At 42.8% G+C, this 22069-nt stretch overlaps 2 protein-coding genes across 2 annotated transcripts in view; one reads left to right on the top strand and one right to left on the bottom strand.

Moving 5' to 3' along the window:
* Nucleotides 1-13817, bottom strand: part of MINDY2 (MINDY lysine 48 deubiquitinase 2) — a 33415-nt gene extending 19598 nt beyond the window's left edge. The window contains exons 1-3 of the mRNA XM_074880066.1: nt 12946-13817; nt 4614-4671; nt 2827-2891 (exon numbers count right to left, since the gene is read on the bottom strand). Coding sequence (XP_074736167.1) covers nt 2827-2891; nt 4614-4671; nt 12946-13617 — 795 coding nt within the window. The 5' untranslated portion in view covers nt 13618-13817. The remainder of the gene's footprint in view (nt 1-2826; nt 2892-4613; nt 4672-12945) is intronic.
* Nucleotides 13818-15604: 1787 nt separating this feature from the next.
* ADAM10 (ADAM metallopeptidase domain 10) overlaps nt 15605-22069 on the top strand; it is a 49900-nt gene continuing 43435 nt past the window's right edge. Inside the window, 1 exon segment of the mRNA XM_074880065.1 lies at nt 15605-15885. Coding sequence (XP_074736166.1) covers nt 15831-15885 — 55 coding nt within the window. The 5' untranslated portion in view covers nt 15605-15830.

Here is a 22069-nt window from a genome sequence, read left to right as displayed (position 1 = left end):
TCAGTTTAAGAAATCAGTCTGCGCATCTTGTAACTCGGTATTGTAACGAATGTACCAATTAAACCATACAACACTCACTAAGTAAACATGCTAAGTGAAGTAGCTACATCATTCAACACTTCATGATCCAATTCTAAGCACAGTTTTGCATCTGTTAGGAAAATGAATGTTACCTAGATCTTGGAAGAAGTTTTAGGCATCTCAGCATGCAACAGAATTCTAAAACAAAACTTGTATGTAAAAATTGTGTAAGCAGATATGTATGTGTAAAATAGTCTTGCCTACAGATCCTTGCACAATACTAACACGTGCAACAGCATTTTTTCATTAAGGCACATGGCAGAAATTTCATGTTCACCAACCTCAGCATTTTAGCCAAAGGAATTAAGCTACTCCTCTTACCAGTATGCAAGTTTAAAAGTATTTTTTTTTCCTTAATAAAATGACAGTAGAACAATAAGCTGGTTCCTACTTTGAGTAATTTCAGATTAGATGCAACTTCTGAAAACTTCTGAAGTAAGCTTATAAACAGACATACTTCCCTGTTACTAAACAGATTTAAACCTGGAAAGCTCTAAGAGCTGAAGCTTACACAGGAAAGCTTATAAACTACTTGATAAAGTGTAGCTGTAAAACGCTGTCATGATCATTATCCAGTATCCGCACTTGAGAGTGGTTGCTGTGAATGAGAGTTTTACTGCTTGTAGCCCTTTAACTGCACTGTTGTGTAAAGTTTCTATTACCAGGAAGGTAACAGCTCCCACTACTTTACATGTTGCTTCATCCTTTTGACAATTTCTCTATGTCACAAGATTTCGAATTTAGCAAGATTTGTAAGTAATTCTCAAGATCTGTCTCAGACTTTTTTTTTTTTTTGAAGTTTTTATCATTATAATAGCAAACCAAACCACCTTACTTAAGAAGTACATTTCATAAGTAGGGATCAGATACCAAGTCTAAAAAGCTATCAGAGGTGTTCAGGAAGAAATAATGCAATACTCTTATTCTGCTAAACGAATAGGAAGAAAGTCTATAGCAATTCAGCACTAACCACCCACAAATTCAGATCATACATCTACAGAGATTAGTCACATTTGTTTTGTAATGTTTACTTTTGTTTACAAAGCAGGAATACATCAAACCATCCAGAAAAGTGCAGAAGTTTCTTACTACAATTTGAACATTATGATTTCTATTTTCACTACTTCTGCAACTTCAAAGCAAAGCTTCTAAAAAAATGAATACAAATAAGCAAGGATATAAATATACAGAACAGTTGAGCTTGGAAGGGACCTCTGGAAGTCGTCCAGTCCATACCCCCACCTGAGCCAGTTGCCCAGGACCATGTCTAGACAGCTTTTGAGCATCTCCAAGGATGAAGACTCCACAACCTCCCCAGGCAACCTTGTTCTTAAGTTTGTGCATTAGAACTTGCACCTTGCTTTTTAATCCATTTTTTATTCAAATACTTAATTAAAACCCTCAAGAATGGTAAAAAAGAAAGTCACAGCTAAAATGAGTATCTTGTCACGATGTTGAAATTATACTAAAATCAAGCACTACAAATCCAGTTGTCCGAAAAATTTACTGGAATTTCTTGTGTAAGAAGAAAACATATTGTTTTAGTCAAAGAATACTAACTGTGTGACAAGATAAACACAAAATTATGATTAGTTCCAATGCTTCTGAAATGTAATAATTTTGTAAAACTCAGTTGCCTAATTGGTTTCTTTTTCCCCTCTCATGTGATACCATTTATGCCTCTACAAGTATATTTACTACATTCCTAGAAGAGAAGGTTTCTTTAAAATTGTACACTGAAATATTTAAGGAAAATGTCTGTGACATTTACATAGTAAACCCATTTACTTGAACACAAGAAAGCCACAGAGGTTGTACTTTAACTAGGTATATAGTTTTCATCACCCTCCTGTAAACTGATTATAGCTATAATCTTCTACAGCACAGAACTGTGTGGAAAAAAGATAGCTAATTTTGTTATTACAAAAAGAATTCATATCATTTGACACGTGTCACATTTTGGATTATTATTAAAAGAATCCATTCAATCTTCATGCTAATTTCAACTATCCCAAGATACTTGATTTGATTTTCAACACTGAATGAGAGCAAGAGAAGAAGGCCTAATAATAAATAAAACTTAGCTTGAAACTGAACACCTATAATACATTCAAATCACTTTTCTGTGAGTAATCAAAAAACCAGCAGGGACCACAGACAGAGCTTGAAAAATTTGCTCCAAAATAATACATAAACATCATTTTTTTTAAACTAATAGCATTATCTTTAACATAGAAACACTTTTGTGATGACATAAAAATAATGGTCAGTGCAAAAAATAATGCCTTTCATTAATACAGAATCAACCTCTTTGTCCATCACAACTTAAGAACAGAGATCTTTCTTGCTCAGTTTACTTTCTCAGAGAAAGCCCAGCAGGCATCACAGAACAGAGCACACTGAAGGATGCATAACAGAAGACTTCAAAGAGCAACCACCCTGTTATATACTTCCATCTGTACTTCTGTGTTATAATTCCTCAATAAAACCAAAATCCTTTCGTTACACTCATTGCAGGCAAAAAAAAAAAATTTCTTGTGTTCATTGATACTGAGTTTTTCTTCACTAATAGGAAGCATTTATAAATAATACTCTACATCAAGCCTGGAAAAAAAAAAAAAGAATAACTACAAACAATGGTTTGTATGCTTCTGTTTTTTTAACAAGATGATAAACCTCAGGTGAGAACAAAAAGATTTAGTTCCTTCAGACATAATCAATTTTATTTTAGCAGCAGCTCCTTACCTGCTCATAATTTAGACGCTGAATTTCAGATATCTCTTTAGGTTTTGCATCAAGAATATAGTCTCCTAAAAGCAAAAATAAAATTAAGTTTATTCCACACTCAAAGCTTCAACATTTCTATGAACACTTCTGAATGATCATAAATGCCACCACTGAAGCTTTCTATCAAATTAATGAGATCACATTGTTTATAACCTGAATTATAATTATGGAGTAAAATATGAGTATAAAAACCACAGTAAGATCATATTATCAAATGAAATTCAAATGGCAAATGTTGTTACTAAAGCAGCATTTCATCATCTCTTGGGGTATCATACCAATCTCTTAATTATTCAGAAATTTACCTCCCTCTGTGCCTCAAACTTAAAAATATAAAAAGGTCAAACTGTTCACATTAAGATGTGCAATTGCATAACACAGTTTAAAAATGCAACCACTTATCCTGACTGATGCTATGAATATTTTGGCGTATGTTTTCATATGCCACTAATTCTGAAAGGCTTGTATTCCATCTGCATCTACAACACAAAGATAATTAATCAGTTAATCAACACACTGGGGTTCAAGGTTTGTAACATTTTAGTGACCAGTATCCATAAACTGCTTCTCCGAAATTTTTCAGATTTTATTTCAATGCTTTTCATCTTTATTCCCCTGCTCCACTCCTAAAAAATATGTTTCTGCTCATAGAATAATATCATTACAGGTTTTGTGATTTAAAATCTTTTAAGTTAAGATTGTTCAAAGTGGTTGAAGGTTTCTTTTTTTGTTGTTGTTGGTTTTTTTTTTTTTTTTTTTTGTTTTTTTTTAAGCTGTAGAACCACCATTTGGCAACTGTTAACCGTGTTGACTGAATAGGAACCTAAATAATTTGAGCAGGTAATTGTTATTCAATTTAATAAGGTAATTCCAGAAGCTAATATATGCCTTCAAGAAAGAATACACACATTTAGCCAACTGTGATTATGCCGTGACTTCAGACAGTATTATTCTATCAATACAATTAGAAGAAATGTTTAGACACAGGCAGCAAGATTTTTTTTTAAATTCTGTAATTAACTTTTTCTTCCACTGAAAGATTCAGCGATATGCCTTTAAAAAGAACAAGCTACATTCTTTACAAGCAAAAAGAAAGAAAATAGTGTTTTTTTCTCCTGCTTAAGAAAAAAATCAAATCTAGTCTATTAAGCTCAAACATTTTATATTTGTTAGGCTACAAAGGGAAAGAACTGTGATACATATAGCTTAAGTACTATCACAACCGCCCTTTTAACACCTGGATCATTCCAGGCTATTGCAGTTACAGACTTGTCAGATGGAAACAGCTGCCCTTGTGCTGAACACTGAATCTGATAGTGGAGTAGTGCCTGCAAATGAGACCTCAATCACTGTGATGACTAAAGTAATGTTTCCTGTTATTTTAATTGGGTCATACTACCAAGGATTAGAGTTACTGCAGACAATTAAAGGCACAGTTGACTTACTACGTTCTGTCAACTATAACAAAACAACGCTGTAAGAGACACGAATAAGTTTAAACCCACCAATGCGTTGGTGTACTAAGCCAAACCAACTGCATCACTAGACTAACCGCTCAGGAAAGCGGTACAGAAAACTTCTAAAAGCAATTAAGGAAAAGCATGAGTAACTAAATAATATAAGTAGTTTTACTGAAGCACACGTGCAAGTTAAGCCGAATAGTAAATAATAAAACAGTCCTCCTACATTACTACTCACTAATAAGTAGAATATATAATTGAAAACCATTTATTTTAATTACTAACCTAAGTATTCCATCAGCTGTTCAGCCGTTATGATTTCCATCATTGGTGGCAGCTTAATCTGTGAAAGTAAAAGTATATTCTCTTTAAAATGTCAAACCACTACAATTTGGAAAGTATCAATAAGGTATGTCTAGACAGAAGCCTTCTGATAACATTTGCCACACGAATTTATAAAAGCATTAGCATGCTGGGACCAAGAACCTTCCCAGGACCTCTACTAACTGCTACAAGAAGAGATTAAAAAAAGGCGTTTTGGTTTTTAGAAAAACCACATGCACGCAGTACTTTCTGTCACTTGCAACTCTCTGCACAGTGCTCCCTACTCCCACCAAAACATTTCCCCAGCATCCCCCTCCACTTCCCAGGAGTACACATGGCTTCCTGCACTAGCTCAGCTGCAAGCATCCAGGATGAACAGACTAGGAACTGTAGTCACACTTAGTTAAGAAAACTTCACCTTATTCAGAAAAGTCTTTGACTTCCTGCCTTCGTTATAACTCTTAACTCAGAAGGTTCCTGTATACAGACAAGAGGCTGTAGAGAATCTGGTGGCAGCAGCTGCTGGGACAGGGAAGCCAGGACTCATGCAGGTACAAGGAAAAGCCCTCCCAGCCTCTCTCATTCCACGCTCACATTTCGAGGGTTTGGAGGAGACCGGACACACTGCACTTGGCAGTGAAGCTTCTGTTCCCCTCTCCCCTGACCTATTCCTGTCATTGTCACCTGCAGCAGCCAGAGCCCAAAGCTTTTTACATATTCGTCTCCTCCATCCAGCACCCTGGGTAAATGGTTTTTAGTTGCTCACCTCTGTTTACGTATCTCCCTGCATAACAGCCAAAGCACAAACACATACGAAGGCATGCAATCTGAAGGAATACCGTAAGAGTTTATTGTCTTTAATGACAGTGTGCTCAATTTCTCTCTCCATAACTGTGAATTTTATTTTTCTGGGGTTTGGGTTTTTTTCTTTTTTTGGTTGGTTTTTAAGCTTTCTCTTCAGTTTTTCATGTTCTCATCCTATCTCTCTTCAACATCTTACCACTGAAGTCTGCTATTTGTTTTATTAGAGGAGTTGTTTAAACAAGTTCCTCAACACTGATCACTGTTCTCGACACAGGTGTGATTTCATGATGTAAGATTGTTAACTCATGTTAAAGATCTAAGTGGCTCTAACTACTTTGCTGGCTGTGGAAAGAGGAAGTAGAAAGCTGTGAGATGGAAGAACAATACATATAAAGCCTGTGATGCAGCATCCCAAACTCATAAATGCAGTATAGCAACACACTACACGGTTCACATTGCGATGGAGAGGGTTTCCTTCCCAATCTGAAAACTAAGCTATTTTAATAACCTTCCAGAGACAATGAAGTGTGATGGGACTAAATCTATCTCACTGACAATTTTAATCATATTTGACAAAATGCAAATCTGTTAAATACATGGATTTACAAGAAGTTTCATTAAATTTGGAAGAATGAAGAGCCCCAAGTTAATATGGCCTTGTTATTTATACACTGGCCGATGCTTAGGTCAGAATTGGCCACACAGCATATGCCACACATTGATCAGCCCATAGATGGTGGACATAGAAAGAAGCTGACAATACTGGGATCTGGGACAGGAAGGGAATGAAAGTATAAACTGATAGTAAAGCAGGAGATTAGAGAAGCATCAATTCATAAGAAAGAAGGCTTAGTTAGTTCTGCTTATTAAAAAACCCTTAAAATTATATTAAACAAGAAGAAAAATCTGTCATGCATGCATAGGTACATGGATTTTTGAAAACATCTTTTATATGAGTGATAACTGATTGTAACTTACAAAATTTCTTAACCTCTTCCCAAAACTACTCTAAGTTTCACTGATACTCTTTGATCCTGTTTGTAATATTCATACGGAGTACTCACATAATCTATTGTGCCATGTAAATAACAGCACTACAGGTCCAAAAAGCTGATTCTTAAACTTCCAGTCTGATTTGGCAGTGTTCAAGCCTTAGCAAACATTAGCTGTGCACACCTCTGGGCTGGGTCTGGTTCATTACAACTCCTAAGGCCTATCAATGTAACAGCACAGAACAGAATTACTTACACTAGCGATGACTGAAGTGGTTCTGGGACTACAAACAGTACGGATGTGCCAGTATAATATGAAGGAAAATTAGCACTGCTCCCTCAACTAGCAGCAGGACTACTGTGATGATTCCTTCAGGACTCAAGGTAGCTCTTTTTATTAAAACCATTCATATCAGCTCAGCCAGCATTGTTTGGGGGTTTCTGCTCTGCACCACATTTGGGCAACACCACCACAAAGGGCAGTTGTAAAGCACAAATACACAGGTTACCTATATTTAAGCCCTACATACTCATGGCATAAACATAATAATGTTTCAAACTTTATGGATTGAAGAAGGTATTATTTGTATCATTGGTTAACAATCTGAATTTTCCCTCAAAACTGTAATGCTAAGCCATCTATTTTTTTTACTGCAGAACCAAAGCAAAGTAGTTTTACTCATATCTGCAGAGTCTCTCATAGTTGGATATTTTAACAAGCTAAATCTCAAAGTTACCTGCTTAATTAAATGCTAAACAAAGTTAATGGATTTCTTCATGGCATAATTTTAGGGCTCTATGTTTTGTGGGATCTTGATCACACCTTTAAAGTGGGCTAATGGAGTTCCAACACAGTTGTAAGTACTTCTGAACGGAGCTGACAAGGATATAGAGAAGATGACATTTCCTAACTGTTCAGAGCTTCACTGCAAGTGCTTAAGCTGCAGGAAATGTACAACAAAGAGGAAACAGGAAAGAAAAACACCTTAAAACTTAAGGGAGAGAGAAAAGTCATATAGACCCACAGTCATTCTCCACATAAATCAACAGAAGAAAACAATGCAAGCAGTAGTAGTGAAAGCTGTTGTCCGTAACAATCTATTATTTTGAGGGACAAGTTTTCTCAACAGGTTTCAATGCTTAGTCACAAGATTTTACATTAATTCTACATTTTATGAAAAACATGTTTCCTCAACTCCCCACCCATTTCCTGCACCCCACCACTGCAGTTCCCTGGTCCTCCACCCTGATCTCTTCCTAACTCTAGCTACTCTTCATTTCCCACATTCAGGAGTGGGACATTAAATCTTTCTCACCCAGCTACGATGTGAGGTACAGTTGAGCCACCTTTGTGATTAGAACACAAGACTGGTAAACAAATTTTCTTATGGAACAGTTTGCCTCGTACAACTTATATGGTTTCTATACATTAGACTTACAAACTGGAAAACTACATAATACTAATTTTATATATTTTCCACTGTATTCTCCCACTCTTCAGAAGGACTTACAAAATTAAGTGATATAGTCCTGCACAGAAGCGAAGACTTCCAAAAATACTATACATATATAAAGGGACCATGCAAATTTCTAATGGCTTATTATTTAGAGTCTCAGAACACATTTGTCTAAAATATGCAACTCCCCTGAATTCAGTGTTCCGGAAGAGGTAAGGGTAGCTTCAAGCTGCCTTGACAAAAAACAATTAATACTCCCTGCAAATACATACCTCTTGCCTTGCGGGAACAGCTTCATAAACTTATCATATAATAGCCTGACAGTACATGTTGCCACCCGATAACCTTAACAGCTCCCCCCTCAACCAAGTTTCCTTTGGTCCCCTCAGAGCAGGCTTCCTGTTCTGGAAAACATGCAGCTACATGCCTACTGATTGGTAAGCTCAACTCATCCCACACAGGCACGGAGGAAGGCTGCCAAGACCTCTGCTGAGCATTCATCGGAAGCTCACCAGCAACTCACCTTCAGAGGCTGAGCGAGTTCATCGGAGCAATCTGTGCAAATTCTGGCCATAAGGAGGTTTAGCTCAGTAACAAGAAAAAGTAATCACGTGTAAAAGGCCAATGCCAGAGCTCAGACCAGGCACTACCACAGCAGACTCCAACAAATCAAATAGGTATCAGTGGGAGCATACTGTACTCAGCTCCTCTGAAAAAAGGCCATTTTTATGAGAAACTAAAACTAAAAAAAAAAAATAAAAAAAAATCTATAAATATTTTACTCTACCTCTTCTCTGCACATCAGTTTGGCTACATCTAAGCATAAATGGTTATATAACATTTACTTACATAATTGTTACAATCACCTAAATAGGTAATTCATATAGTTCTAGAAGTGACCAAAATTTTAGTAAACTAGGCTCGCAGGGAACACAGCTACCAAAACCTTCCATTTGTTGAGAGGACTGTGATAGAAAAAAAGACACTGTCAAATACACTATTGGGATAATTCTCCTACATGAAAAGCTGTAAGGACAAAAATATTTCACATGCACTCACTTCTCAAGACAGTATTATTTACATTTGCATTACATTACGTTTTCCCTTATGCTTAATTTATGTTCCAAAACATCTGTTTTTCTGTTCGCTGGACATCTCAGCTATGTAATTTCTGTACAATGCATTAAGGTTCACAGAATTCTTCAGCTACATGACATCACATCCTACCTAAGAAACACAGAGCAGAATTACATGGCACTGTTATTAAGCTTTTAGCATCTGATGATTACCATGGAGTACATCCTGAGAAGGGCTACTCTCCCCCCCCCAAATTACAGTTTAATTAAGTGCCAGAACTTATTAGAAAGAGGTGCACCTAACAAAGATCACGGAAAATACTCAGAAAAGCAAACTTTGAATTGCTAAGCTTAACTACATAGTGAGCCACAGGTCTGAGAAAAAACTAAGTGGTCTTCAGATTTAAGCAATCTGAAAGACAGTGTCTTACATCGGAAGAGACAGCCCATGCTTGTACACATATTTTTAAATGTTTGTTTCAATACTTCTGCTTTCATTTCCATCACAGAAGCCTAAACGGTTACCACACTGTTTTGCATAACAGTTACTTTTTCAAGTTGGTTATCATACTGCTTTTGTTTTCTTTTTACTTAGATGCACATTTCTGTAACACCTCTGTAAGCAGAACTCAGCTCTATCTCCTCAGGTTAACTGCAAGTTAAGCTTATACAGGCAGTCTGTATAAACAGACACTGCAAAATAAAAGTGATTTCATAATTGTAATATTTGAAAGTACAGCTCCTACAGTATGCCACCTCAAAGTTGTATGTCCAAACTCCTTTGAAAGTGGTGGATAAAAGAGAGGTAGCCGTTTTATCGCGAGTTTAGTTCCAAAACCTGGTACTATCAAAAAGGAAACTGATTAGTCCCAATGGTGCTACTATTTCAGAGTTTCCAAAAACTCAAGCATTGCCAAAACTACCTCACAGATGAGAACATACAGATGCAGCCCTCTAAAAGAATCAATTATTTTAAAGTAGTCTTTATACCTATATCCCTAAAGATTTTGGTTCTAGTATCAAAAATACCTCCAAAAGGCATAATAAAAACTGATTAATGACTAGGAGCAGAGAAGAATCTTGCTCTGTTTATGAACAAGATCTTCATAGCCACTAGGAAGAAATATTTCGAGTATATGGCACACCTAAGGTATAGTTAATCTTAACTCTTCTTGTTATTGCAATCCTTTAAGCAAATTAACGAACTACCAATAGTCTCTCTTTACTCAGTGAGGGCTATCTCAAAAAAACTGTTTTGAATGAGGGCAGCCAGGACATACGCACAGAAGGTCACAAAACTGTTAGCGTATTTAAAACAACACGCTAGCGTGGGGGTAAGAAGCTTGCATTTTGAGGAGCTGAAATACCGGAAAAGGTGAGTTCCTAATACATCCAAATGTTAATCTGAGGTTTTGGGCATAAATGTTTCCATGATTATGGCCTACATAAGCTCTGAAGGCTTCCCACTTATTACTAAGCAGTAAATAAAGATTTTGGTTCTAAGCAAATTGATTATGTGCCAATTGTCACAACCCATTATGTGAATTCCACTGCTGCACAAGCAGAGCTGATACATAGCATTGGATCTCAAGGTTATCACTCCCATTCTGGAATAATGGAAGCATGTAACTGACCATGCAAAGGGAAGCATTCATGAAAACTTGAAAACTCCTACAGTAATGATTGTTTCTCAACTTCGAGCACTTGCATGTGTTATCTGAAGTTATTTGACAGGACGACCAAAATGCTCAACCTTGTCAGGACAGAGTTCTGAGAAGGAAAACTGGTGGCTGATACAGGGAAGAGAGCCTAAACTTAACTGTTTACCTTCTTATTCTCTATGGTGTGATTTTATTTCTCCTCCTCACTCCATTTTTTTTTTTTCCCCCCTGCCACATAGCTTCTTTTCACCTAATATATATATGGTATTCTCGCTCTGCTTTCACCTATTTTCAACTCTTGGTCTGCTTCCTTGTTCCCAAATTATAACTACCTGACCCAATCTAGTGTTCACCTTGGATCAGGAGAAGTGAGAAGACTGTGGATGTCCATACTCAGCCTTGGTATGTAGCTAGCTACTGTCAGTGATGTACAGATAAACTGCCAGTAAGCTTGCCACCCCAAACAATGCCAGCATGGTTCTTGACTATAAACTGAGGAAAAGAAAGGCTAATTTGGAAAGGCACTGATTAGGAAACTCAATTATAAGTAGTGGCAATATACAACCACAGAAAGCATATTAATAAAATCATGTGAGAGCAGTTTCACCAATTTAGCTGCCTGTCTGCAACTCATGTAAATTCTGCTGAGGTTTTACATAGACAGAATTATAGAAAACCCTTCCTGTAATCCTAGCAATAAGAAATGGTAGGGTGCTCCCAAGAGGCATTTTGATTTTCACCTATTTATAAAATCAGATATCACATTAATTCTCACTAATGTAATATTTGATCAAAGGAGAATGTCAGTTAAAACTCTGGATGGAGGACAGCAGAAGAAAGCAATCATATTTAAGCAGGCAAAGGAAGAATGCCAAGGAACAAAACCTCCAAAAACTTAAATGCAAACAAGAACAGTGCTGTCCCATTTATATGCTTTTTATTAAATGAAAGGTTAAAAAGGAAAATCCTGTAACTATACTTTTAAAACACCACCATAGAGAACGATAAGGAATGATAATTTCTCCAAGACCCTCCCCTCACCCCTAGATATTAAAGAGAGAGCACAGAAAGTGAGTGTTAAATACTGAAGTCTAGGACAACCTCCACACCCTCTGGAGGATGGCAGAGCCTACATAAGGCAATACCTTCAAGTCACACACTTCTCTGCACTGCTTTCACCAATGGATGGCTAGTTAGCTACATCACTGTACCGACAGCTTTCCTCCTGATGTGTGAGCTGTTCTGCTCAGGAAAATATACAGAAACTGTAACTCAAACAAAATCACTAATCTTCTGGAAAGTTACCTTCCTCTAAACAAATTTCTTATTACGCTATTATTTCCATTTTGACCTTTTCTTATGTCACCTGTTACACCTGTGAACAACCTTCCACTTCTCCAGTACCAAATTTCTTCCCCTTGATACTCCAAGGTAAAAACTATTCCCACAAAGCTTTCCTATTCTACAACTCCATTCTATCAGCTCACCAATCTTTTGGGGTTGAATTGCCAGCATTTCTTGAGAAGTATCCTCCTTGTTTTGCAATGCACACAACCTCATAGCTCTTCTCCAGCAGATCGTCCTTTCACATATAAATGTTAGTAATTACATTATGCCTTACACTAATTGCTTAAAAGTTAAAAACAATTGTTTAAGACTACAGGAAGTCTGTATCCATGGTAGCTGCTAGAGCACAAGAACTTCTAGGTCTCAAAGCTGTACCTGTACTTGATTTAACTTAAATACAGTCTATGCTGCATAACTGCACAAACGTACCCCTATTATTCAGGCAGTTACTTGCACAAACCTGTATTTTGTACAATTTTGCATACACTTCATTATACAAAACTAACCTGCCTTCCCAAAACACCGCCTATGTTTTTCAGTGCTATAAATAGTAATGTTTATTTACTAGAAACCTCCGCACCTCTGCAAACCAAATATTGCTCAGTTTAGTAAAGCCTAATCTAGATTTTGATTTCTGCTTTAAGGAGACAACAGAGACGGCAACATCTAAGCAGTATATTAGCAACAGACTGTGAGAAATTTATTGTCCAAGTTCTCTCTGCGAGATACGCGCTTAGCAGCGGAGACGAGCCCGCCTCTCCACCGGCACAAGCTTCCGGCGGTGCGTTAACGCGGTTTGGACACAGGCGCCCCCCAGTTCGGGCACAGGCGCTTTCAGCCCTACGCGCCCGGCCGCCTCCGCCCCGCCGGCGTTTCCAGGTCACGGCGCTGCCCCGCGGCCCCGCCATGGCGGCGGCAGGAGCAGCGGGCGCCCCGCCGCGCCCCCCGCACGGTACCTTCCAGGCCAGGAGCAGCACGTTCATGATGGCCAGCAACGGGCAGGGCCCGTTCTCGTTCTGCGTGATGACGGGCGTGTTCTCCTCCTTCCAGCGGACCCACTTGATGTGATAGACCGACTGGCCCGGGAAGCGGTCCTTGGCGGCGGAGAGGGGCTGGGGGCCCGCCGCGGGCCTGTCCCCTTCAGGCTCCGGGGCCGGGTCCCCCGTGGCGGCCCCTGCCGCCTCCTCGGCGTCGCTGTTGAGCTCGGAGCTGCTGGGGCAGCAGGAGTGCAGGTTGGAGAAGGACTCCAGCGAGTCCAGGCTGCGGGACTCCTCCCCCGGGGGGCTGGGAGCCCCGCTGCTCCCGGAGCCGGCCCCCGCGGGACCGCTCTCCGAGGTAGGCGCTGCTCCGGGGCTCTCCGGCACCGCCAGCCCCGCGCCGTCCGCCGCCGGCGGGCTGTCCTCCACGGCCCGTGAGGGAGACGCCGTCTGGGGGGCCGCGGCGGGCGCGGGGGCCGGCTGAGGGGAAGGGCTGCGCCGCCCGCCGCCCTCCTCAGCCGCCGCGGGCCCGTCCCTGCAGCCGCCCTCGCCCGCCGCCGCCTCCTCCTCCAGCAGGAGCGGGCCGGCAGCGCCCCCGCCGCCCCTCTTCAGCGCGCCCGGAGGCGGCGGGGGCTGCGCCAGGCTCTCCATGCCCGGCCCGCCGGTCGCCCGGCTCCTTCGCTCTCTATTGGCGCTGCAGCGGCCGATCCTTCGCCGACAGCGCCCGAGACGCCATAACAGCAGCGGCGGCTCCGCCCCGCCAGGGACGTGTGGGCGGGAGGGGGAAGCAGCCGCGGGTCACGGCGGGGCCCGGGGCGCCCCGGAGGCGGGGCCGGCGGGGCGGGGGAACCCGGCGGCGGGGCGGGAGTGCGGGGGCGCCGGCGGCGGGGAAAGAGCGGGCGGAGCGGGCGCAGGGAGCGCCCGCGGGCCGTGTGAGGGGCGCGGGGAAGAGCGCGAGCCCGGAAGGGGCGGCGCGGCGCGGGGCGCGGCGGGGCAGGGCCGGGCCGGGCCGGGGCCCACCGGCCGCGCGGAGCCGAGCGAGGCCGAGTGGCTGCCGGTGCCTCAGGACGCCCCGCGGGAGCGGTACGGGGAGGGGGGAGCGGTCCCCCCTCCCGGGCAGGGCAGGGCAGGGCAGACAGCCCCCGCCCCACCCCGGTGCTCGGGGCCGCCGCGAGCGGGAAGCGGAGCGCAGGCCCCGGCGCTGCCCCCGCCCCGCTGGTCTGCAGGGAGGCGGCGGGGCCGCGCCTGCGCGGGAAGAGCAGCGGGCAGCGCCCCCGGCCCGCCCCGCCGCTGAGGTACGGCGGGTGGCGGGAGGAGTTCGCCTCTCACCGGCGAGTACGGCTTTTCTGAGGGTTTTCAGTGCCTTTTATTGCGCTTTGTTAAATATATTATAGAAATAGGATTGTGGTGAGTGTAATAGATAATGTCTAGATAATAGATAACTCATCCAGTCGTATTACTCGGACTTCACCTTAATGAACCTGTTTCTTTCCCTACAGAAACCTTCAGCTTTTAATCACAAATTTTAAATACGCTTTTTGGAAGACAGGTATTTATCTTCTTTTTTCTGTTCTCAGGAGTTCTTTTATCTGAGCTCTTGCTAAACAGTTGCATCAATTTTAGCAGCTTTATCTGAAGTACATTCGTTGTAACTGTACTTTCTACAGAAGTGCTTGTGTAACAACTTTTGTCGGCTGTTAGCAGGGGAAGATTTTTTATTATTATTATTCTGAAAGAGCAATGGGAATGGAAAAGCACAAATAGAAGGAGAATGACAGTAAATTGAGAAACTTGTCACAGACCCTGATATAAAAAATACTTGAGTTCAGAGAGTTGAAGGTAACAGTTCGCATATTGACAAACAAGAAATGAAATGTTTTGTCCAAATGGCTCATGTTTTTTATCTTCATTGGAGGATTTTTCTTTACATTCGAATTGCAAAGGTTGTTCAACAGTCTCGAAATGAAGAAATCCCTGTTCAGGGGAGACAACTGCAATAACTCACAACGCATAGAGAGCATCGAGAGAAACAGGTGACCTAAAATAAAACTGGAAAAGCGAGTAAGTAAATTAGTTTCTGCGAGGAAAAATACGTATCTGATAAAAGCATAAAGGAAATGTAATGTATTTACACATCCGTAAGACCTCGATTTTGTAAACGGCCCTAAGGCTGTTCATGCCGGGGTTCCGCGGAGCCGGAGGACAGCCTGCTCCACAGCTACCGGGGCCGTCTATGCACCAGCTCGCTCTTTCCCTCCGAGGACGTGGATCCTTCTCTCACCCACGCAGATACGGCGCCCGGCGGAGCCCTTCGAGCACCCGGGAGGCCGCAGCCGCTCCGCGGGCAGCCCTGGGGCGGCGGCAGGCGCGGCCCGGCCTGCCTCAGCGGGGCCGCCGCCAGCGCCAGGGAGAACGCCGCTGGCGGAGATGGCCGGGGGGGTCCTCCCGGGGCGCCTCAGGCCGCGGCCGGGGCCCGCCGGCCTTTGCCGCCGGTGAACCACAACTTCCCGCGGGCCGGGCCGGGCCCAGCGGCGGCAGCCGGGAAGGCCCCGCCCCGGCGGCTCCCGCGCTCTGGGCGTGTCCTGCGGCACCGCCCCGCCGGTGGCGTCACGAGGGCGGGGACGGGCGGGCGGGCGGAGGAAGTGGCGCGCGGAGCGGAGCGCTGCCGGGCGGGGGGCGGGGGGCGGCGGGGCGAGCCGAGCCGAGCCGAGGCGCCGATCCCAGCCGAGCCCTGGGCGGAAGCGGCCCTCCGGAGCGGCGGGGACAAAGCGGAGGGAGGCGCGGAGTTCGCCCCTCCCCATCCCGGCGGCGGCTGGGGCGGATGTGCTGTGGGTAGGCGGCGGTAGGGCCTGGGCCCGGTGAAGATGGATCTGGCGGGGACAATAATCCTGCTGTGCTCCTGTGCGGCGGGCGCCGGAGGTGAGGAGCGGCCGGTCCCGCCCGGTCCCGCGGGGTCCTGGCCCGGAGCTGCCGGCCTCCCTCCTTCCCCCCCTCCCTTCGTTCCTTCCCCCCTGCCCCGGCGCGGCTCGGGGCTGGAGGCGGCGGGCCCCGCTCCCCGGGGCGGCAGGCCGCGCCTGGGCCGCTGGCCGCGGCTCCATTTGCCGCTGGCCGCTCCCGGGCACGGTCCGCACCACCCTGCCCGGGCCCTTTCCCCGCGCCGCCTGGGGCTGGCCCGGCGCTCCCCCCTCTTCCCCGGGACTTTCACCCGCCGAGGACCGAGTCAGCCGTTCTCCCTTCCTTTCTTCGTCGGCCCCTCTCCCCCGCCGCGCCCGGCTCTGCCTCCCCTCGCCTGGCTCCCTGCTCTCCGCTCCAGTCCCTCGGGACTTTCCTCACGCTCCCGGTAGCCGCTTGCCGGGCACCTTCCTCCGCCCCGTCCCTCGCCCGCGGTCGGGGCCAGGCGGCGGCGGGGCGCGGGCAGCGTGGCGGCTCCGGGGGCTGGTGTCTGCGGAGAGGCGACGGCGGAGCCCGCCGGCCGCTCCCGGGGGGGGCCGGGAAGCTGCGCCGCTGGGCGCGGCTCGCGCGCAGGTGTCCCGCTGCCCGCGGAGCGGGGCGCGCCCGAAGCCTCGTCTTCTCTACGGCCGCTTCCCTGTCCCCGAAACAAGGAAGCACGGGTAGGCGGAAAGTTCAGCTTAAGGAAATAAAAGATGAACCCGGGTTTTTCCTGAAGTGTGCCCGTAGCTGCGAGGAGGGTCTCCCCTCTCGCCCAGGCCAGAGGCAAGCACGCTTCTGTTCAGGAAACTGCTGGGGTAGTTTCTTGATGCGTCTGGTAATGTTTAATTGGTCAAGTCACGGTAGGGAAATAGTTTCAGATATTTGCAAGAATAGACAGTGGAAAAGGTGGACTTTGAGGGTGTTTCTAGAGAAGGCTCGGTGGAGCAGCTGGTAAAGATTTTTGTTTGGCACGTCTTCTATTTACCTGAGCTCTGCATCTGTGTACATCAGTATGTGGGTTTACTAACGAAGAATCTAGCCCTAAATCCTGGTCTCTTACATGTTCTCAAAAAGTAACATCAAAGTGTGTAAAAACTTCAGTAGGTTGTACTTGTGGCTGTGTGATAAAAAGCAAGCTGATTTGCATGGTCAGAAGTCAACCCGTTATTTATATGATTAGGAGTGGTGTACACAAAAGACTTTGCTGGTGACTTTTCCCTCATAAATTCTTGTAAACTATCAAGTTATTTCAGACTTAATTATTAGTGTACTTTTTAAGGCCTCTTTGTTTCCTGAACTAAACGGTGCTGGCAGAGAATTAGTTCAAAGTGATTCGTTAACCAGCTGTGAGCGTTGTTTCCACTGTTTAATTCTAGGCAGGCAAATATGCCTTAAAGTTGAAATCAGAGTAAGCATGTAAAGTGCAGTCCTCTGGGTATATAGAAGCGAGTCCATGAAGTGTATTTTATTTTAGAAATTCATGTTAATTTTCTTCTTTGAGAGAAGAATGGGCACTTTCAACATTTCTGGCACTAGGAAGCACACCTCACTAGCAGGTAGCAGAAGCGTGTGTCTTCGGGTGTTTAGCACTACAGGTAAATCTTTAAAGAAAGATTAATAATGCTGGATAGAAACATAGAAATAATGGCCGAGCACATCTCCAAAATATCCTATGAAACTTCTTTGTTAAAAGTCTCAACATAATTATGAAGGATTTATCATAACTATGTTGAATTAAAATTACTTCTTAATATTGGGATTTTCTGGGTTTTGTGTTCACATTTCTAGAGTTTCTTAAGTACTGTAAATGTTTTTATTTACTGAAAAATAGAATTCTTCACTTGCATGCTTTTCTTCTAGTGTGAAAAAGGGCCAGTTCATGCTTCTTAACGATGTTATTGTGAGAGCAGCGCAACCTGGAAACAACTGAAAAAAACCAACAATTTACCTGTGTTTCATTTGTGTACAGTGCATCTTGTGCTCATTAATGTTACACAAATCTTGGAGCAAGTTACTTATCTGTAAACTTCTCTAGTTTTAAGCCACATAGGTATTAAATAGTAATTTTTTAATTCCATTAATCTGCACTTTAAAAAATGCTCTTCTGTATGTTGAGTCTAAGATTGGAATATTTTTACAGAATACTTGAGTTTGAACTCTTCTTTCATAATTATGCAAGGCTTTGTGCCTGTATACCATACTTTAGTGTTACTGTCTTTAGTTATAAGGTATATTATAAATTAACAGAACCAATTGTAACTTTAGTTCACAGTTAAGTATGAATCACAAAATCAACGTTTTAAAATATTAAGGTACAGTGGAACTTACATGGTTTATTTGAGGAAAAAGATTAGTGAAATCTGTTTTGTTTGAAAAATGTATTTTCTTTAGTGTATATTCTTAAAATTAGGTAAAGGGAATGCAATCAAAATCAATCACTAGTGTTGCTGCATTAATGAAGTGTACCACAGTGTCTGTATTATGCTGCTTTATAACTGTCTGTACGGTTTATCAAAACCAGACGAGTTATTGGTAATTTGGTCTGATAGGCCCTGAAACACATGCTTGATCAGGTTTTGGTATTAGATCACTTTTAGGGCGCTCTTAGAAGTTTTTCTTTCTTTGCGACCACTGAATGAGTTTGACCTTCATAAAACAAGGTGCTCCAGTAGGTCAGTTTGAATACAGTTTCAACAGTGTGAGAAGGAAAAGCCACGCCAATCTTTTTTTTTTTTTTTTTTTAAGTGGGGAAAGGTAGAATTTATCTCAAGTGTATACTATATACTAGAAGATAAGATATATGTGCCTTGAATTTTAAGAATTCTTTAAAAAAAAAGTGAAACTCGGTGTTTTTCCCCAGTACCCTTGAAATTGCTTGGCTTAAGCTATCTATTCACTGTCTGGTGCTGTTAATAGTTTTGACATCTATAAAGTAGTACTCTAGTTTGGACAATATTATTTGCAGCTTTTAGTAGCATGCTTTGTTGCATGTGATGAAGATGCATGCAGGTATATTACAGTACTTAATTATCTGTACAAAATTATGTTCCTCTAGGAATGGAAATAACTGTTAGAACCTCTCCTACCTGACGGTCATTTAAAAAAAAAAAAAAGGGAGGGGAAGGGGAACAGAAAATATGGAAAAGAGAACTAATGAGACCCCAAAAAAGCTTGGATTTAACAAGAGTGATCATGCTTTGGCTAGACTGATTGGATGCTGAACATCATTGCAAATCTATGATAAATTGTTTGTTTTCACTGGTACAACACACTCTTCTATGTTGCTGGGACTTCCAAGTTGTATCCTGGTGTCTTGTGCTGCTGGATATTGAACTACCTATTTCCCAGTGAGCAGGGGAGATACTCTGTTTTTTTCTGGACACATGGGGGAGTTGTGGTAAGGCATTTATGAGCTATCGGCATCTGAGTGATTTAGTTTGCATCCTTGCTATAAATTGAGAAGAATACTAGCCTTCATTAACATGGCACTCAGCCTCCAGCGTTTAGCTGGGGTTTAAAATAAAAACATTACGAACTTTATATGGCTGGATGAGACAGTATCTGGTAAAGGCAGCTGTCAGATGGTTGTTTCAGAAATGCCCATGGTAATTAAAAGTAAATAAAATCAGGTGTTTAGTTAGTAACTTTGAAATACCATTGCCCCAAAGCCTAAAACTGCAGTTTATTTTCGCTTTTAAAAGGATCTAAAAGTTCGGTTGGCAGTATGGCAGAGCCACTGTAATGAGTTACTGCTGTCTGGTCCTGCCCTGGCCATGCATTCCCACCTCTCCTTTGCTGCTTCTTGTGTTTGATGGCAGGAGGAGTCAATTCAACCTGCTAATTCAGACAAAATAGATTAATCATTTCCTGCCAGACATGTAGCTTCCATTGGTTTATTGTGCAGACCCCAGACCAGTGAGGAGAAAGAGCTGGGACTCACACAGGGTGGAGAGGAAGAGGGTTTAAAAAAAAAAAGGAAGCAGGCATCTGTGTACTGCTTACACTGGTGGTGCTGGACTGTCCAACTGTGCCCTAAATGTGAGTTTTCAGTGGAGGGACATGATCCTGCCTTGACTTCTTGGTTTCATGTTTTTCTTTTACCAAAAACTAACTTGACCAGAAGAGAAAGTATATTTTTTCAATTGAATTCATTTTAGTACTAGCGCAAGGGAAGAATAGAAACAGAATGGATGAAAAGGGCAGCAGGACCTGCCCTTCTGCTGGCAGTTACGAAGGTACAGCCTGAATAAACTCTTCAGTGAAATTTGCCAGGAGGTATATGGCAGAATTACTGGCTTTCAATATACATAAGCACAGACATGCTAAATCTGAATGCTATATACAGTCTTTGATACCCCATGTAAAGGAAACATTTTTTAAGAGAAATAAACTACATTGAAAACAGCTTGAAGAAGTACAACTTGCTTTGATTGTCTTAAAATTATAATAATAATTCTCTTAAAGATACTTATCATAAGCTGGCATTTCAGATCTGTAAATCAGTGATGACACTTGCAGTAAGAGTTGTCAGATAAGTTAGCCTGGCTGCTGAACAATTTCTGATAGTCTGTTAAGTCAAAGTCTGTGCTTTTTTTCCCCATAAACAAATCTGTGTTGTATTTGGACTATTTGCCTTTGTCATGCAAGAATCTGAGTGGTTTAATATAAACATCTTTTAGAACAGTGCATGCATTGAAGTTAAATGTTGTCATCTTTTACCATGATATATTTAAATTTAATAGATGTTTATGTTTACACTGGTAAAATCTCAGAACTGTTTATTACCAGTCGTCTTCATGTGCATGAAGCTAACCTCTATAAGGATTTCCTTCATAATCTTCCCAGCTACTGAGGTTAGTCTGACTAGCCTGTAGATCGCCTCCTTGAAGGTAGGGATGACATTTCTCTTCCAGTTGTCAGGATCCCCCCCCTTCATCACCATAATGTTTCAAAAAGGTTACAGAAAGCCTTGAAATGGCATCAGCCAGCATCCTCATCACTCTTGGATGCATCCCATCTGATCCTGTGGACTTCTGTATATCCAATTGGCTTAAGTATTCCCTAGCTCACTTCCTCTGCTCTGGGTACTGCTTCACTCCCACAGACTGGGAAGGTTTTGTCTGGGGGTGGGAGGTCTTCATAGTCTTCTGTGGGAAAATAACTATGATGAAGAAACTGAACAGCAAATCGTTTAAGCATAGACCACCAAGCAATTGTTGCATAGCTGCTCAAGGTGTGCCAGGAGGCTTATAGCTAAAATCTCATGGGTGATACATTTTACATTTACATTTTACATTTACAGAATCGCAGAATCATCTAGGTTGGAAAAGACCTTGAAGATCATCTAGTCCAACCGTTAACCTAACGCTGACCATTCTCATCTACACCATATCCCTAGGTGCTATATTAGTTTTAACATAAACCTTAGTGAAAGGGTAATAATCGTGGACTGCCTTCACTGCACATTTGCATAAGCTTAGTTAGAAGGCGAGAACGTATGCCTGAGACTCTCTACCCGTTCGGTGGGGTTTGTGTCTGTTCAGAATGACAACTGTAGATATTTTTTTAAAACTCCAGGGATGCTGAAGAGCTGTAGACCTTCATACACAAAAATCTTTCACAGGGACTGTCACCTTGAGACATTTGCCTAAATGCTCTAATTCTGTTTAAAGCCCTTCCTTGTATTTAGTTCTGAGGCCATGAGAATAAAGCTTCATTCCTGCAGGGTTTTTGTGGTAGGAGATGCCACATCTAGTTTAGCAAGTCTTTAGAAGACTATCCCGTCAGGTTCAAAAGCCATCCCGTTGTTGCTCTGGGATATCTGTATCCTGAAGGGTTCCTGCCCACTATCTTAGCGTTTAGATGAAGTATAACATTGGCTTATCCCACTAGGTTGCCTGGAAAGGCATCATGCTGTCTTTGATGTTTGGTTGGTGGCAACATGACACATGAAATTTGTAGAGCAGCTCCCTTAAAGTATATCTAGATGCTCATGGTTCAGTGTTCCTTACTGCAGGCTTTCTGATCATATCCCTCTTTGAAAGATCTTTGTCTTGCAGTCTCTATTAAAAAAACCAAACCAACTAGTTTTTCAATGACAACAAAATAATGACAGTAGTTTATCACAGAGGTTGAGATTTGTGTGTGTGTTATTGTAACAATTTCTTGGGGT

Source organism: Strix uralensis, chromosome 11 (genome assembly GCF_047716275.1).
Source record: "Strix uralensis isolate ZFMK-TIS-50842 chromosome 11, bStrUra1, whole genome shotgun sequence".
In the NCBI taxonomy this organism is placed as follows: Eukaryota; Metazoa; Chordata; class Aves; order Strigiformes; family Strigidae; genus Strix; species Strix uralensis.
This window is presented reverse-complemented; position numbering and strand designations above follow the sequence as displayed.